The sequence below is a fragment of the Nerophis lumbriciformis genome, linkage group LG20 (genome assembly GCF_033978685.3).
Source record: "Nerophis lumbriciformis linkage group LG20, RoL_Nlum_v2.1, whole genome shotgun sequence".
NCBI lineage: Eukaryota > Metazoa > Chordata > Actinopteri > Syngnathiformes > Syngnathidae > Nerophis > Nerophis lumbriciformis.
The window spans coordinates 10,596,927-10,615,565 of NC_084567.2; the positions used below are offsets into that span (position 1 = coordinate 10,596,927).

The 18,639-nt window shown below is 40.0% G+C and overlaps 1 protein-coding gene and 1 non-coding gene across 2 annotated transcripts in view; both read right to left on the bottom strand.

Moving 5' to 3' along the window:
* The window catches only part of adamts3 (ADAM metallopeptidase with thrombospondin type 1 motif, 3), a 447,166-nt gene extending 429,083 nt beyond the window's left edge, over nt 1–18,083 (bottom strand). Inside the window, exons 1-2 of the mRNA XM_061981142.1 lie at nt 17,823–18,083; nt 17,492–17,513 (exon numbers count right to left, since the gene is read on the bottom strand). Of these exons, the coding sequence (XP_061837126.1) occupies nt 17,492–17,513; nt 17,823–17,885 (85 nt within the window). The 5' untranslated portion in view covers nt 17,886–18,083. The remainder of the gene's footprint in view (nt 1–17,491; nt 17,514–17,822) is intronic.
* On the bottom strand, nt 13,864–13,935 carry trnad-guc (transfer RNA aspartic acid (anticodon GUC)). Its single transcript has one exon. It is a non-coding gene; the product is annotated as a tRNA-Asp (tRNA).
* Nucleotides 18,084–18,639: the final 556 nt, after the last annotated feature.

The following is an 18,639-nucleotide window of genomic DNA, read 5'->3' on the forward strand; positions in this document are numbered from 1 at the left end:
ACACAACATAAACACAACAGAACAAATACCCAGAAGCCCTTGCAGCACTAACTCTTCCAGGACGCTATCCCCTACCACCCCTCCCCCACAATAATACTAACTTTAGGTCCTTTGTAACCTTACAAATGTGGTCTATATAAAGATTGAACAATTTTTGGTCCCAGTATTGATCCCTGGGGTACACCGCAAGATATCACTACCTCACCAAGCTTCACATATTGCTTCCTGTTGGTTAAGTAGCTTGTTATCCAGTTTAAGACCAGGCCTCCGATGCCATATCGTTCTAATTTTGTAATTAAGCTATTGTGATCGTGTCGTAAGCTTTCGTTAGATCCACAAACACTGCTGCTGCACAATGTTTACCATCTATTGTGTTGGTAGTTTCCTCTGTTATTTCGATTACTTCTAGAGAACCGCCGCTCTAAAGTAACTGTACTCTCACTTAAGCACAATTGTTGGAAATAGTGTTGTTAAAAGAAATGAGCAGAAACTCGTTATTAGCTTATTTAATTCTGTTAATGTTATTTTGCACACAAAAAATATTCGGTTCCAGTGTATTCGCATTACTCCAAAAACTAATTAAATTCCGGTCGGAGTCAGATTGCAAAAAAATCATTTCACACAAATATAAAATGCAGAAGAAAAGTCTCCACACAGTCATGCCAACTAGGTATCCTTACACCCGTATTTATTTTTCAGGGACTTGGCAACCCTACAGCAGCTATGGCATCATGTCAAATGTTTTTTTAACTCGTATAATTCACGGTATGACTCAGGCTCCTCAAACATTTAAAAAAAAAACCTCATTCGACCCTGCCTGAGTTCACATGTTGTCATTAATTTGTACAAAACCCAAAACCAGTGAAGTTGTCACGTTGTGTAAATGGTGAATAAAAACAGAATACAATGATTTGCAAATCCTTTTCAACTTATATTCATTTGAATAGACTGCAAAGACAAGATATTTAATGTTCCAACTGAGAAACTTTTTTTTTTGTGCAAATAATCATTAACTTGGAATTTAATGGCAGCAACACATTGCAAAAAAGTTGTCACAGGGGAATTTTTACCACTGTGTTACAAAACCCCGTTTCCATATGAGTTGGGAAATTATGTTAGATGTAAATATAAACGGAATACAATGATTTGCAAATCCTTTTCAACCCATATTCAATTGAATGCACTACAAAGACAAGATATTTGATGTTCAAACTCATAAACTTTACTTTTATTTTTTTGCAAATAATAATTAACTTAGAATTTCATGGCTGCAACACGTGCCAAAGCAGTTGGGAAAGGGCATGTTCACCACTGTGTTACATCACCTTTTCTTTTGACAACACTCAATAAACAATTGGGAACTGAGGAAACTAATTGTTGAAGCTTTGAAAGTGGAATTCTTTCCCATTCTTGTTTTATGTAGAGCTTCAGTCGTTCAACAGTAAACGGGATCTCCGCCGTCGTATTTTACGCTTCATAATGCGCCACACATTTTCGATGGGAGACAGGTCTGGACTGCAGGCGGGCCAGGAAAGTACCCGCACTCTTTTTTTACGAAGCCACGCTGTAGTAACACGTGCTGAATGTGGCTTGGCATTGTCTTGCTGAAATAAGCAGGGGCGTCCATGAAAAAGACAGCGCTTAGATGGCAGCATATGTTCTTCCAAAACCTGTATGTACCTTTCAGCATTAATGGTGCCTTCACAGATGTGTAAGTTACCCATGCCTTGGGCACTAATGCACCCCCATACCATCACAGATGCTGGCTTTTCAACTTTGCGTCGATAACAGTCTGGATGGTTCTTTTCCTCTTTGGTCCGGATGACACGATGTCGAATATTTCCAAAAACAATTTGAAATGTGGACTCGTCAGACCACAGAACACTTTTCCACTTTGCATGAGTCCATTTTAGATGATCTCAGGCCCAGAGAAGCCGGCGGCGTTTCTGGATGTTGTTGATAAATGGCTTTCGCTTTGCGTAGTAGAGCTTTAACTTGCACTTACAGATGTAGCGACCAACTGTATTTAGTGACAGTGGTTTTCTGAAGTATTCCTGAGCCCATGTGGTGATATCCTTTAGAGGTTGATGTCGGTTTTTGATACAGTGCCGTCTGAGGGATCGAAGGTCACGGTCATTCAATGTTGGTTTCTGGCCATGCCGCTTACGTGGAGTGATATCTCCAGATTCTCTGAACCTTTTGATGATATTATGGACCGTAGATGTTGAAATCCCTAAATATCTTGCAATTGAACTTTGAGAAACGTTGTTCTTAAACTGTTTGACTATTTGCTCACGCAGTTGTGGACAAAGGGGTGTACCTCGCCCCATCCTTTCTTGTGAAAGACTGAGCATTTTTTGGGAAGCTGTTTTTATACCCAATCATGGCACCCACCTGTTCCCAATTAGCCTGCACACCTGTGGGATGTTCCAAATAAGTGTTTGATGAGCATTCCTCAACTTTATCAGTATTTATTGCCACCTTTCCCAACTTCTTTGTCACGTGTTGTTGGCAGCAAATTCTAAAGTTAATGATTATTTGCAAAAAAAAAAAAAAATTGTTTATTAGTTTGAACATCAAATATGTTGTCTTTGTAGCATATTCAACTGAATATGGGTTGAAAATGATTTGCTAATCATTGTATTCCGTTTATATTTACATCTAACACAATTTCCCAACTCATATGGAAACGGGGTTTGTACATGGCCTTTCCTTTTAACAACACTCAGTAAACGTTTGGCAACTGAGGAGACTAATTTTTGAAGCTTTTCAGGTGGAATTTTTTCCCATTCTTGCTTGATGTACAGCTTAAGTTGTTCAACAGTCCGGAGGTCTCTGTTGTGGTATTTTAGGCTTCATAATGCACCACACATTTTCAATGGAAGACAGGTCTGGACTACAGGCAGGCCAGTCTAGTACCCGCACTCTTTTACTATAAAGCCACGCTGTTGTAACACGTGCAGCATTGTCTTGCTGAAATAAGCAAGACAAAGATGTTGCTTGGATGGCAACATATGTTGTTCCAAAACCTGTATGTACCTTTCAGTATTAATGATGCCTTCACAGATGTGTAAGTTACCCATGTCTTGGGCACTAATACACCCCCATACCATCACACATGCTGGCTTTTGAACTTTGCGCCTATAACAATCTGGATGGTTCTTTTCCTCTTTGGTCCGGAAGACACGACGTCCACAGTTTCCAAAAACAATTTGAAATGTGGACTCGTCAGACCACAGAACACTTTTACACTTTGCATCAGTCCATCTTAGATGAGCTCGGGCCCAGCGAAGCCGGCGGCGTTTCTGGGTGTTGTTGATAAATGGCTTTCGCTTTGCATAATAGAGTTTTAACTAGCACTTACAGATGTAGCGACCAAATGTAGTTACTGACAGTGGTTTTCTGAAGTGTTCCTGAGCCCATGTGGTGATATCCTTTACACACTGATGTCGCTTTTTGATGCAGTACCGCCTGAGGGATCGAAGGTCACAGGCATTGCCGCTGACGTGCAGAAATTTAACCAGATTCTATGACCCTTTTGATGATATTACGGACCGTATTTGGTGAAATCCCTAAATTCCTTGCAATAGCTGGTTGAGAAATGGTGTTCTTGAACTGTTCGACAATTTGCTCAGGCATTTGTTCACAAAGTGGTGACTCTCGCCCCATCCTGGTTTGTGAATGACTGAGCATGACAGGCACCCACCTGTTCCCAATTAGCCTGTTCACTTGTGGGATGTTCCGAACAAGTGTTTGATGAGCATTCCTCAACTTTCTCTGTCTTTTTTGCCACTTGTGCCAGCGTTTTTGAAACATGTTGCAGGCATCAAATTCCAAATGAGCTAATATTTGCAAGTTCGAACGTTAAATATCTTGTCTTTGCAGTCTATTCAATTGAATATACGTTGAAAAGGATTTGCAAATCATTGTATTCTGTTTTTATTTACCATTTACAACAAAATGTATGTGTCAACAAAACGTCTCTCTGTGTGGTTTATCAGAAGAAAGCATTTTAAGACCATCTTGGATGCGAAACAAACCTGACCTAAGAAGGGTATGTGAACTAAAAGGTGTAAAAATGACGGACTATTTCCCCCTATTAGTTTTGCTCTGATGTAGAGTAGCTAACAAGTCCAGTTGGGAAAGAATCCCTTCATTGAATATTCTAAAAGATTTTTATGTTGTATTTAAATTATCCACCAAAAGAAATTGTGAAAGTGCTAAAACAGCAAGGCTATTATGGACTGTCAGATGGAGTGATATTGAGGTTATTTAGTGAAATCATTTCAAGTACAGTGAAACTCGGTTTTGGTTGGTTATCTCTTCTACAAAGGCTTTCCCTCTGAATCGTACAAAAACCGGAGCATTTTTTCCCCCATGGTAAATAATTTAGACCTAATGAAAGCGTACCATATAGCTAAAGATAGGAACACCAAACACGTCTGATAGAGAATAATTCTAGTTTGTAGAAAAGATTGTGAAATACATATGAATAATTTAACAACACCTTTCTTCGAGTTCTTTTTTGGATTTAACAATGTTTCTCACTTTCTTTATCACTCGAAACTTTCTTTAGTCCCATGTAGGGAGGGTGCCGTTCACATGTAAACTGATACGGTAACAATTCCCGGTACCTGTGAATCGATAACGGTATTTTTGTGTGTATTGATAAAAATGTATTGTTTTTAAAGATAAAATTAAATTTTTATTGCAACTAGGGCTGCAACAACTAATCAATTAAATCAATTAAAATCAATTAGAAAAATAGTTGGCGATTAATTTACAAACCCCGTTTCCATATGAGTTGGGAAATTGTGTTAGATGTAAATATAAACGGAATACAATGATTTGCAAATCATTTTCAACCCATATTCAGTTGAATATGCTACAAAGACAACATATTTGATGTTCAAACATTTTTATTTTTTTTTGGAAATAATCATTAACTTTAGAATTTGATGCCAGCAACACGTGACAAAGAAGTTGGGAAAGGTGGCAATAAATACTGATAAAGTTGAGGAATGCTCATCAAACACTTATTTGGAACATCCCACAGGTGAACAGGCAAATTGGGAACAGGTGGGTGCCATGATTGGGTATAAAAGTAGATTCCATGAAATGCTCAGTCATTCACAAACAAGGATGGGGCGAGGGTCACCACTTTGTCAACAAATGCGTGAGCAAATTTAAGAAAAACCTTTCTCAACCAGCTATTGCAAGGAATTTAGGGATTTCACCATCTACGGTCTGTAAGATCATCAAAGGGGTCAGAGAATCTGGAGAAATCACTGCACGTAAGCAGCTAAGCCCGTGACCTTCGATCCCTCAGGCTGTACTGCATCAACAAGCGACATCGGTGTGTAAAGGATATCACCACATGGGCTCAGGAACACTTCAGAAACCCACTGTCAGTAACTACAGTTGGTCGCTACATCTGTAAGTGCAAGTTAAAACTCTCCTATGCAAGGCAAAAACCGTTTATCAACAACACCCAGAAACGCCGTCGGCTTCGCTGGGCCCGAGCTCATCTAAGATAAGTGGAAAAGTGTTCTGTGGTCTGACGAGTCCACATTTCAAATTGTTTTTGGAAACTGTGGACGTCGTGTCCTCCGGAACAAAGAGGAAAAGAACCATCCGGATTGTTATAGATGCAAAGTTGAAAAGCCAGCATGTGTGATGGTATGGGGGTGTATTAGTGGCCAAGACATGGGTAACTTACACATCTGTGAAGGCGCCATTAATGCTGAAAGGTACATACAGGTTTTGGAGCAACACATGTTGCCATCCAAGCAACGTTACCATGGACGCCCCTGCTTATTTCAGCAAGACAATGCCAAGCCACGTGTTACATCAACGTGGCTTCATAGTAAAAGAGTGCCGGTACTAGACTGGCCTGCCTGTAGTCCAGACCTGTCTCCCATTGAAAATGTGTGGCGCATTATGAAGCCTAAAATACCACAAGGGAGACCCCCGGACTGTTGAACAACTTAAGCTGTACATCAAGCAAGAATGGGAAAGAATTCCACCTGAGAAGCTTCAAAAATGTGTCTCCTCAGTTCCCAAACGTTTACTGAGTGTTGTTAAAAGGAAAGGCCATGTAACACAGTGGTGAACATGCCCTTTCTCAACTACTTTGGCACGTGTTGCAGCCATGAAATTCTAAGTTAATTATTATTTGCAAAACAAAAACAAAGTTTATGAGTTTGAACATCAAATATCTTGTCTTTGTAGTGCATTCAACTGAATATGGGTTGAAAATGATTTGCAAATCATTGTATTCCGTTTGTATTTACATCTAACACATTTTCCCAACTCATATGGAAACGGGGTTTGCAGTCATCGATTCGTCGGATCTATGCTATGCGCATGCGCAGAGGCTACTTTATTTAATTTTTTGTATATTTAAAAAACTTTTTTTTTTATAAACCTTTATTTATAAACTGCAACATTTACAATAATCAAAATAAGTATGGTGCCAGTATGCTGTTTTTTTTTTTTCAATAAAATACTGGAAAGGATAGAAATGTAGTTTGTCTCTTTTATCCGATTATTAATCGATTAATTGAAGTAATAATCGACATATTAATCGATTATCAAATTAGTTGTTAGTTGCAGCCCTAATTGCAACATTAAAAAATGAGCGGATTATGTATGGAAACTGCTATCCAGTTGTTATATCTTGTTTAATTATCACATTTTCACGCAAGTCCAAGTATATAGTTTATGTGTTGTTTTGTTTTTTGTTGCGCCCCAGAAAATGTTAATACCTTAATTACCGTATTGTACTTTTAACCCACCAGCTGTTTGATTGTAACGTGCATTTTAGTTGTAGTTTTCATCACCAAACGAGGATATGTTGGATTCGCAATGTAAACATGGTTACGGCTAATCAATAGCATGTCAATAGCAAAGCCAATGTATATTAGCATCAAGCTAAAGGGTTTTTAGAGAAGTGGAGCTTTGCTTAACTTACGTCGTAGCGTTTTTTTTTTGTCCATTTCTTTGTCTCCATTGAAAATTGCAACATTACCTCGAATAGAATAGACTTTATTGTCATTATATTTGCATAGAACGGGATTAAGGACTCCAATTTAAGGTGCGGTAGTGGAAACAAATATGGGATAAAAATAAATTACACAAGAAGTAATAAAGATAAAATAATTGAAATAAACAGACTACTATCCAAATAAAAATAATAAGCAATCCTGTACAATATACAAAATACTGTACAATATACAGAACAAGAAAAATACCGTTTTTTACGTATGATTTTGTATCGGATTTGGTTGGATTCGGTACCCATCCCTAGTTGTTATTTTTAGGGGTGTCCCGATACAACTTTTCCACTGCTGCTCACTGCTCCCCTCACCTCCAAGGGGGGTGGAACAAGGGGATGGGTCAAATGCAGAGGGTAATTTCACCACACCTAATGTGTGTGTGACTATCAGTGGTACTTTAACTTTAATATAATATATTTACTGATATATATTATTATTGGGGATGTCCGATAATAACGAACTGCTGATATTATCGGCCAATGAATGCTTTAAAATGTAATATCGGAAATTATCGGTGTCGGATTTAAAATTATCGGACGTAGGGAGAAGTACAGCGCGCCAATAAACCTTAAAGGCACTTCCTTTGCGTGCCGGCCCAATCACATATTATCTACGGCTTTTCACACACACACACAAGTGAATACAAGCATACTTGGTCAACAGCCATACAGGTCACACTGAGGGTGGCCGTATAAACAACTTTAACACTGTTACAAATATGCGCCACACTGTGAACCCACACCAAACAAGAATGACAAACACATTTCGGGAGAACATCCGCACCGTAACACAACATAAACACAACAGAACAAATACCCAGAACCCCTTGCAGCACTAAATCTTCCGGGACGCTACAATATACACCCCCGCTACCCCCTAACCCCCCCCCCCCCCCCCACCTCCTCAACCCCGCCCACCTCAACCTCCTCATGCTCTCTCAGAGAGAACATGTCCCAAATTCCAAGCTGCTGTTTTGAGGCATGTTAAAAAAAAATAATGCACTTTGTGACTTCAATAATAAATATGGCAGTGCCATGTTGGCATTTTTTTCCATAACTTGAGTTGATTTATTTTGGAAAACCTTGTTACATTGTTTAATGCATACAGCGGGGCATCACAACAAAATTAGGCATAATAATGTGTTAATTACACGACTGTATATATCGGTTTCGGTTGATATCGGAATCGTTAATTAAGAGTTGGACAATATCGGCCCAGTCACATAATATCTACGGCTTTTCACACTCAAGTGAATGCAAGCATACTTGGTCAACAGCCATACAGGTCACACTGAGGGTGGCCGTATAAACAACTTTAACACTGTTACAAATATACGGCACACTGTGAACCCACACCAAACAAGAATGACAAACACATTTCGGGAGAACATCCCAGAACCCCTTGCAGCACTAACTCTTCCGGGACGCTACAATATACACCCCCGCTATCCCCCCCACCCACCTCCTCAACCCCGCCCACCTCAACCTCCTCATGCTCTCTCAGGGAGAGCATGTCCCAAATTCCAAGCTGCTGTTTTGAGGCATGTTAAAAAAATAATGCACTTTGTGACTTCAATAATAAATATGGCAGTGCCATGTTGGCATTTTTTTCCATAACTTGAGTTGATTTATTTTGGAAAACCTTGTTTAATGCATCCAGCTAGGCATCACAACAAAATTACGCATAATAATTGTCATGACCTGGTCCTGGGGTTTAGTTTTTCTAGAAGGCAACGGAAAGTTGGCTCGGGCGAGACGGGAATGTGAGAACATATTTATTTAATTTTATCAAAAAAAGGAAGTAAACAAAAGGCGCGCACAATGGCGGAGAACAAACTATGAAACCAAAAAGACTATAAACATGGGACAAAAACTTACTTTGGCATGGGACATGAAGCAGGATCTAAGAGGATGAAGAGTGTGTAGAGCATAATTGTGGGATGTCACCAGAAAGACAAACTGAAAACAATGAACTTAAATACTACAGACATGATTAACGAAAACAGACGCGTGACTCAAAACGTGAAACAGGTGCGTGACGTGACAGGTGAAAACTAATGGGTTGCTATGGTGACAAACAAGAGTGCACAATGAGTCCAAACGTGGAACAGGTGAAACTAATGGGTAATCATGGAAACAAGACAAGGGAGTGAAAAGCCAGAAACTAAAGAGTCCAATAACTAAACAAAACATGACTAAAACAAAACATGATCACACAGACATGACAATAATGTGTTAATTCCACGACTGTATACATCGGTATCGGTTGATATCGGAATCGGTAATTAAGAGTTGGACAATATCGGGATATCGGCAAAAAAGCCATTATCGGACATCTCTAATTATTATATTATATTATGTTTTTATATAATATATATTGTTGATTTGTCAAGTTGATTGCTATTCTGAATGTTGCTGGGTCGGGTTTGGTTTTGGAATCGGAATTGTATTATTACGGTATTATTGTGTATTATTTTGTTGGACTGATTAATTTTTAAAAAAATTTAAAAATACAAATAAAGAATAAAAAAAAAAAAAAAAAGGGGAAATGTTGGCGAAAATTTCCATGAAAATACAAAATCATACGAAAAAAAAACCAGAGGTAAAAAACTGTATTTTTTCCCGCCACTTTGCTTCCAGTGCGTCTCGTTGACGGCTCTGTAAAATGCTGTCTAATTCACACTCGGGTGGTTTACAAAAAGAAGTGGAAAAAATACTACGCTTGTACTCCCTGCTGTGCGAGTGAAAAAAAACACCGCCGCGTTTACGTTGTTGAAAGCGCCATAGCACACAATCGCCAGTGAAACGACTTTTTTTTTTTCCCCTTTTGTCATCTCGCGGAAAGAACATTCCGCCAAGCAACCCCACAACAAAGCCACGACGACAGTCTATTCATTCTCGGATGACCTCAGCTGTTCCGGGAAGTTGTGCGCCTTTTCAGAACGCTCATTTTCTAGCGGCGGGCATTGCAAAAATGCGGCGGCAAGAAAATGCGAAGGATGCTTTGGAGGCCTTGTAATTTGGACTGGCAAACAGGTGTCGGCGCTGGAACTAAACACTGCGTGTCGGAGGAAGAAAACGCCACAACACACACATTGACATTAAAAAAAAAACGACTCTCATGGTGGCGACTCAAACAGGAACGTGTCGCTGAGCTAACACATCTGGTTTGAAATATCAAAGCGATTTTATGAGGAAAATAACAGGCTGGATTGTACTCGTTCATACTTCCCCAATGGTTGTACATACAGATGTGGTTTTTGCTCGTCGGTTAGACAAAAACATTCCAACGTGCGGCTTGGAAGGTCGTGGCGTTCAGAAGGGAAAACAACGGAGTTCCAAAAAGGGTCTTCCAATTTGTCAAATTGAGACCAATTAATGGGGGGTCGTTTTACTGTTGACATATTAAATTGCCAAAAGTATTTGGCCACCTGCCTTGACTCACATATGAACTTGAAGTGCCATCCCAGTCCTAACCCATAGGCTTCAATATGATGTGGGTCCACCTTTTGCAGCTATTACAGCTTCAACTCTTCTGGGAAGGCTGTCCACAAGGTTGCGGAGTGTGTTTATCAGGATTTTCCACCATTCTTCCAAAAGCGCATTGGTGAGGTCACACACTGATGTTGGTGGCTCTCAGTCTCCGTTCTAATTCACCCCAAAGGTGTTCTATCGGGTTCAGGTCAGGACTCTGTGCAGGCCAGTCAAGTTCATCCACACCAGACTCTGTCACCCATGTCATTATGGACCTTGCTTTGTGCACTGGTGCACAGTCATGTTGGAAGAGGAAGGGGCCTGCTCCAAACTGGTCCCACAAGGTTGGGAGCATGGAATTGTCCAAAATGTTTTGGTATCCTGGAGCATTTCAAAGTTCCTTTCACTGGAACTAAGGGGCCAAGCCTAACTCCTGAAAAACAACCCCACAGCATAATTCCTCTTCCACCAAATTCCACACGGCACAATGCAGTCCGAAATGTAGCGTTCTCCTGGCAACCTCCAAACCCAGACTGGTCCATCAGATTGCCAGATGGAAAAGCGTGACTCATCAGTCCAGAGAAGGCGTCTCCACTGCTCTAGAGTCCAGTGGCAACGTGCTTTACACCACTGCGTCCGACGCTGTGCATAGGACTTGGGTGATGTATGGCTTAGATGCAGCTGCTCGGCCATGGAAACCCATTCCATGAAGCTCTCTGCGTACTGTACGTGGGCTAATTGGAAGGTCACATGAAGTTTGGAGCTCTGGTGCAACAGACTGTGCAGAAAGTCTTTGCACTATGCGCTTCAGCATCCACTGACCACCATCTGTCAGTTTATGTGGCCTACCACTTGGTGGCTGAGTTGCTGTTGTTCCCATGTTCTTATAATAAAGCCGACAGTTGACTTTGGAATATTTAGGAGCGAGCAAATTTCACGACTGGATATGTTGCACAGGTGCTATCCTATGACAGTTGCACGCTGGAAATCACTGAGAGTGGCCCATTCTTTCACAAATGTGTGTAGAAACAGTCTCCATGCCTATATGCTTGGTTTTATACACCAGGCCAAGTGATTAGGACACCTGATTCCCATCATTTGGATGGGTGGCCAAATACTTTTGGCAATATAGTGTACGTCGGTATCGCCATGTAAACATGGTTAAGGCTAATCAGTAGCATGTCAATAGCAAAGCCAATGTATATTAGCATCAAGCTAAAGCATTTTTAGCGTTTTTTTGAGTCCATTTCTTTGTCTCCGTTGAAAATTGCAACACTACCCTTCAAGCGGTTCGGCTGAGTCCGCTCTCGGTGCTGCTGGAGTGATAGCCGAGTGGGACATGGGACCGTTTTATTTTATGTGAATCGGTGGGATTTGGTTGGATTCGGTACCCATCCCTAGTTGTTTTCTTTAGGGGTGGCCCGATACAACTTTTTCACCGATATTGATCTAATAAGCCGGAATCACACATGCTGGTATTATTTTGTAGTGTGCAATGTTAGAAAAGGTTTGATTAACCAACCTATTTACAAACCCCGTTTCCATATGAGTTGGGAAATTGTGTTAGATGTAAATATAAACGGAATACAATGATTTGCAAATCATTTTCAACCCATATTCAGTTGAATATGCTACAAAGACAACATATTTGATGTTCAAACTGATAAACATTTTTTTTTGTTGCAAATAATCATTAACTTTAGAATTTGATGCCAGCAACACGTGACAAAGAAGTCGGGAAAGGTGGCAATAAATACTGATAAAGTTGAGGAATGCTCATCAAACACTTATTTGGAACATCCCACAGGTGATTCCATGAAATGCTCAGTCATTCACAAACAAGGATGGGGCGAGGGTCACCACTTTGTCAACAAATGCGTGAGCAAATTGTTGAACAGTTTAAGAAAAACCTTTCTCAACCATCTATTGCAAGGAATTTAGGGATTTCACCATCTACGGTCCGTAATATCATCAAAGGGTTCAGAGAATCTGGAGAAATCACTGCACGTAAGCAGCAAAGCCCGTGACCTTCGATCCCTCAGGCTGTACTGCATCAACAAGCGACATCAGTGTGTAAAGGATATCACCACATGGGCTCAGGAACACTTCAGAAAACCACTGTCAGTAACTACAGTTGGTCGCTACATCTGTAAGTGCAAGTTAAAACTCTCCTATACAAGGCGAAAACCGTTTATCAACAACACCCAGAAACGCCGTCGGCTTCGCTGGGCCTGAGCTCATCTAAGATGGACTGATACAAAGTGGAAAAGTGTTCTGTGGTCTGACGAGTCCACATTTCAAATTGTTTTTGGAAACTGTGGACGTTGTGTCGTCCGGACCAAAGAGGAAAAGATCCATCCGGATTGTTCTAGGCGCAAAGTTGAAAAGCCAGCATCTGTGATGGTATGGGGGTGTATTAGTGCCCAAGACATGGGTAACTTACACATCTGTGAAGGCGCCATTAATGCTGAAAGGCACATACATGTTTTGGAGCAACATATGTTGCCATCCAAGCAACGTTACCATGGACGCCCCTGCTTATTTCAGCAAGACAATGCCAAGCCACGTGTTACATCAACGTGGCTTCATAGTAAAAGAGTGCGGGTACTAGACTGGCCTGCCTGTAGTCCAGACCTGTCTCCCATTGAAAATGTGTGACGCATTATGAAGCCTAAAATACCACAAGGGAGACCCCCGGACTGTTGAACAACTTAAGCTGTACATCAAGCAAGAATGGGAAAGAATTCCACCTGAGAAGCTTCAAAAATGTGTCTCCTCAGTTCCCAAACGTTTACTGAGTGTTGTTAAAAGGAAAGGCCATGTAACACAGTGGTGAACATGCCCTTTCCCAACTACTTTGGCACGTGTTGCAGCCATGAAATTCTAAGTTAATGATTATTTGCAAAGAAAAAATAAAGTTTATGAGTTTGAACATCAAATATGTTGTCTTTGTAGTGCATTCAACAGAATATGGGTTGAAAAGGATTTGCAAATCATTGTATTCCGTTTATATTTATATCTAACACAATTTCCCAACTCATATGGAAACGGGGTTTGTATTATTAACCGTCTGGAATGGACTTATACCGTCTTAAATTGAAGTGGAGAGGTAACTGGTCTTTTGGCGACATCTTGTAGCCACAATAATCCATTACGTTAAGCTCATGACAGAGTTTTTGATTGATTGAAACTTTTATTAGTAGACTGCACAGTACAGTACATATTCCGTACAATTGACCACTAAATGGTAAAACCCGAATTAGTTTTTCTACTTGTCTAAGTCGGGGTCCACGCTAATCAATTCATGGTAAAATAAGAGGAACCAAAGTCATCTCCCCGTCAGGGAATCGAACCCTGGTCTTCCGCGTGACAGGCGGAGATACTGTCCACTATACTAACGAGGACTGTAGGACTGGAGTAAGTTGAAAGATGCAGACACGTTTGTTCCTAGGTAATTTTTGCCTTGGAGACTTTGTATGTGTAAGTAATATGCAACTATATTTATTACTATAAATATTAGGCTCGCTTGCGCGGCTAAAGTATGTCCATACGCGGTGTAAAGCCGCCACAAAGTAAAGATATAGTAATAAAACGCCCGTATTACTGTTCTAAATTACAATTACAAATTACAATTGTGCACATTGAACTTCCTCTTAGAACAAAGAGGTAGCAGAGAAGTTCCATACTTGGGACAACAGGAAGTGACATCAGGCAAACCGGAAGTGCAACCCCATTATCATTTAAAAAAAACACTCTAAAAACGTTAACATAACTTAAATAACATACTTTTTACCTTAATTCAAAGGTATTACCGTTCTAAATTACAATTACAAATTACAATTGTGTACATTGAACTTTCTCTTAGAATAAAGAGGTAGCAGAGAAGTTCCATACTTGGGACAACAAGAAGTGACATCAGAAAAACCGGAAGTGCAACCCCATTATCATTATTATTTAAAAAAAACACTCTAAAAACTTTAACATAACTTAAATAACATACTTTTTACCTTAATTCAAAGGTATTACTGTTATAAATTACAATTGTGCACATTGAACTTACTCTTAGAACAAAGAGGTAGCAGAGAAGTTCCATACTTGCGACAACAGGAAGTGACATCACGCAAACCGGAAGTCCAACCCCATTATCATTATTATTTAAAAAAAAAACACTCTAATAACTTTAACATAACTTAAATAACATAATATTTACCTTAATTCAAAGGTATTACTGTTATAAATTACAATTACGATTACAAATTACAATTGTGCACATTGAACTTACTCTTAGAACAAAGAGGTAGCAGAGAAGTTCCATACTTGGGACAACAAAAAGTGACATCACGAAAACCGGAAGTCCAATAATCATTATTATTTAAAAAAAACACTCTAAAAACTTTAACATAACTTAAATAACATAATCTTTACCTTAATTCAAAGGTATTACTGTTCTAAATTACAATTATATTCGCACTTTGTTAAATTCACTGTGGAGGCAAGCAAGCGCGCTAACGGCTAGCTAGCTAGCTTACATGCTAACATTAATGCAAGAGACATTAAAGTCTTTTAACGACATAACCCAAACTAAACTTATATAAACACAACACCGCCTCAGCAACTAAGATATTCAACTTACAGGCTGTGCTCTCTTATAACAAAGAGGTAGCAGAGAAGTTTCATACTTGCGGCAACAGGAAGTGACATCACGAAAACCGGAAGTGCAATCCCGTAATCATTATTATTTAAAAAAAACCACTCTAAAACTTGAACATAACTTAAATAACACAATCGTTACCTTAATTCAAAAGTGCCCTATTACGCAAAACTAACTTGTCTTACCTATTTGTACCTGTTTTTGTGTATTTGGGATCTGACTAAATCCTGAAAATGTGAAATCGAACCATGGGGATGTTTATAAAATAATCTTGCCTTCCTTCATAATTCCTTTAAACGACGGTCATTGTTACTGTTCTAAATTACATTCATAGCCGCGTTTTGTTAATCTTTATTGTCATTGTAGTGAGTATGACAAAATTGTGTGCAACCTATTAAGGGCAATTTAACTAAAAATAAAATAGAAACAAATGTAAAATTAATCCAAGGCTTTTTAGCTCATTAGCTAGAGTTGCTTGACTCTCAATTTGGCGCAGGATGACCCCTGTCATATTTTTTGTTTACATTTGACAGAAGTACTTTAAATTGGACGCAACTTCCTGGCAACTTCACGTCCAGACGCCTCAAGAGCTGCGCTGGACAATGAGTGGCCAGAATCACAATCCCTATTGTTATTGTAGCGAGTACAACAAAATGATGTGCAACCTACTCAGTGCCTTTTAAATAAAAATAATAAAAAATAAAAAATAGAAAATTAGGCCCGGGCCTTTAGCTCATTAGCTAGCGCTGCTCAACTTAAACCTCACGTCCTGACGCCTAAAGAGCTGTGCTGGACAATGCGTTGACAGAATCAGAATCTTTGTTGTCATTGTAGTGAGTATGACAAAATTGTGTGCAACCTATTCAGGGCATTTTAAATAAATAAAAAAAAGAAAATTAGTCCCGGGCCTTTAGCTCATTAGCTAGCGCTGCTCAACTTGAACCTCACGTCCTGACGCCTTAGGAGCTGTGCTGGACAATGAGTTGACAGAATCAGAATCTTTATTATCATTGTAGTGAGTGTGACAAAATTGTGTGCAACCTATTCAGGGCATTTAAAAACAATTTTAAATGAATAAAAATAGAAAATTAGTCCCGGGCCTTTAGCTCATTAGCTAGCGCTGCTCAACATAAACCTCACGTCCTGACGCCTTAAGAGCTGTGCTGGACAATGAGTTGACAGAATCAGAATCTTTGTTGTCATTGCAGTGAGTATGACAAAATTGTGTGCAACCTATTCAGGGCATTTTAAATTGAAAAAATTAAAAAATAAATAGAAAATTAGTCCCGGGCCTTTAGCTCATTAGCTAGCGCTGCTCAACTTGAACCTCAAGTCCTGACGCCTTAGGAGCTGTGCTGGACAATGAGTTGACAGAATCATAATCTTTAGTGTCATTGTAGTGAGTATGACAAAATTGTGTGCAACCTATTCAGGTCATTTAAAAACAATTTTAAATTAATAAAAATAGAAAATTAGTCCCGGGCCTTTAGCTCATTAGCTAGCGCTGCTCAACATAAACCTCACGTCATGACGCCTTAGGAGCTGTGCTGGACAGAATCAGAATCTTTGTTGTCATTGTAGTGTGTATGACAAAATTGTGTGCAACCTATTCAGGGCATTTTAAATTAAAAACAAATAGAAAATTAGTTCTGAGCCTTTCGCTCATTAGCTAGCGCTGCTCAACTAGAACCTCAAGTCCTGACGCCTTAAGAGCTGTGCTGGACAATGAGTTGACAGAATCAGAATCTTTATTGTGATTGTAGTGAGTGTGACAAAATTGTGTGCAACCTATTCAGGGCATTTTAAATAAAAAACAAATAGAAAATGAGTTCCGGGCCTTTAGCTCATTAACTAGCGCTGCTCGACTTAACTATAATATTGGATAGGAGTACTTCAAATTGGACATTTTGCAACTTCCCGGCAGTGTTTAGTACGTAAAAAAGCAGCAAATGAGTCAAAGCGAGGTTCTTGTGAAGGTTGCGAAACAGGAAGTGAACAGAACGCGCCTGCCAGAGGGGACCTGCCAAAGGTCAAGTGGAGCCCGGGACACGCGGGGCACGCTCGCACGGCGGCCCGGGGACGCGGCGGCTGTTAGGAGGGATCCGACGTGCGGCCGTGTTGCAGCTCACTCCCGTCTTAACCTCGCAATGGAGAACAGATGTGCGCGGATCGAGAGGTGGGATTTGCTCTTCCTGTCCGAGTTCACTAGTGTGGTACAAGTGTGTGTGTGTGTGTGGTACAAGTGTGTGTGTGTGTGTGTGTGGGGGGGGGGGGGGGGGGGCTGGTGTTATGGTGAATTTCCAACTCACCATCTCGATCATCTTCACCAGCCTGAGGGGGGAAAAAAGCAGAAAGCGTTTGAAATGAAAGTGAAATGTCCAAATAATAACAACAAAAATGTCTTTATTTCACGGCTTATGTAAGCGGAGCGAGCCCCGTGTGTGTGTGTAGTGTCAACATCTCACTGCAGGGGGAAAACAGTGCATGCATTTAGGGAGTCAAACGTGCACGCCTGCAAGAGCGCTCCAACCTTTTTTTTTTCTTTTTTTTCCGCCTCCGCTACTTTTTTTTTTTTTTTTTTTTTTTATCTGCAGTTGAGAAACTTATAAAATAAAAAAAAGAAATAAAAAAGAAACATACCTTGGCAGCTGAAGTCGCAATAAATCCTACGAGCAGGAACGTCATTGACAGCACAGCCATCATGAGTCTTGTCCAGAGAATTAGTCAAAAAAATAATAATAAAAAAAAAAAAAAGTTTATCCCAAATGAAAAAAAAAAGAGGGTGTGCAAACTTTGCTTCTGTCTTGAAGTTGAAAAAAAAAAATCAGGCCAATTGCGACACTTTGTCAGACACTTTCTTGCTGGAAGGACTTGCTAGAAAGTTTCCTTCAGTCCACTCATCTGCGCTGCCGGCTGCACAGCTGCGACCTGCTGCCTGGCGCCCCCGCCTAATAAACACTTAGGTCCGGCCCTGTGTGACGTCACAGGACCACCACCCGCCCAGTGAGACCCCTCCAAAAACACACACACACACACACACACCTGTAGGCCAGGTCAGCGTTACTTGACTTCTTTTTCTCCCCACAAAAGTCCTACCATAGTCTACCTTTTTATTATTGTTATTATCATTTCACCTCCAATTTGCTTGTATTAACATGGGAACAAAAAATAATCTGTTTCAGGGTCAAATAGAAGCCATTTAAATAAAGTTAAATTTATGTCTTAGCTTGTAAAGTGGATTAGTCTGTTCCAGGGTCAAGCTGTGGCCATCATAAAACTTGTATTTGCTATATTTCAACCCCCTTTACCATTATACAAGTTTAAACAAAAAAAAGTTAACCACTGTCTAAAACATTGATGTCAGGCCACCTAAATTCAATAAAGCATCAGAAAGGAGTCTTACATACCAGGCAGAATCTGAATGCTGAGGTGATAGCGCAGCATTTACTTGTATGAC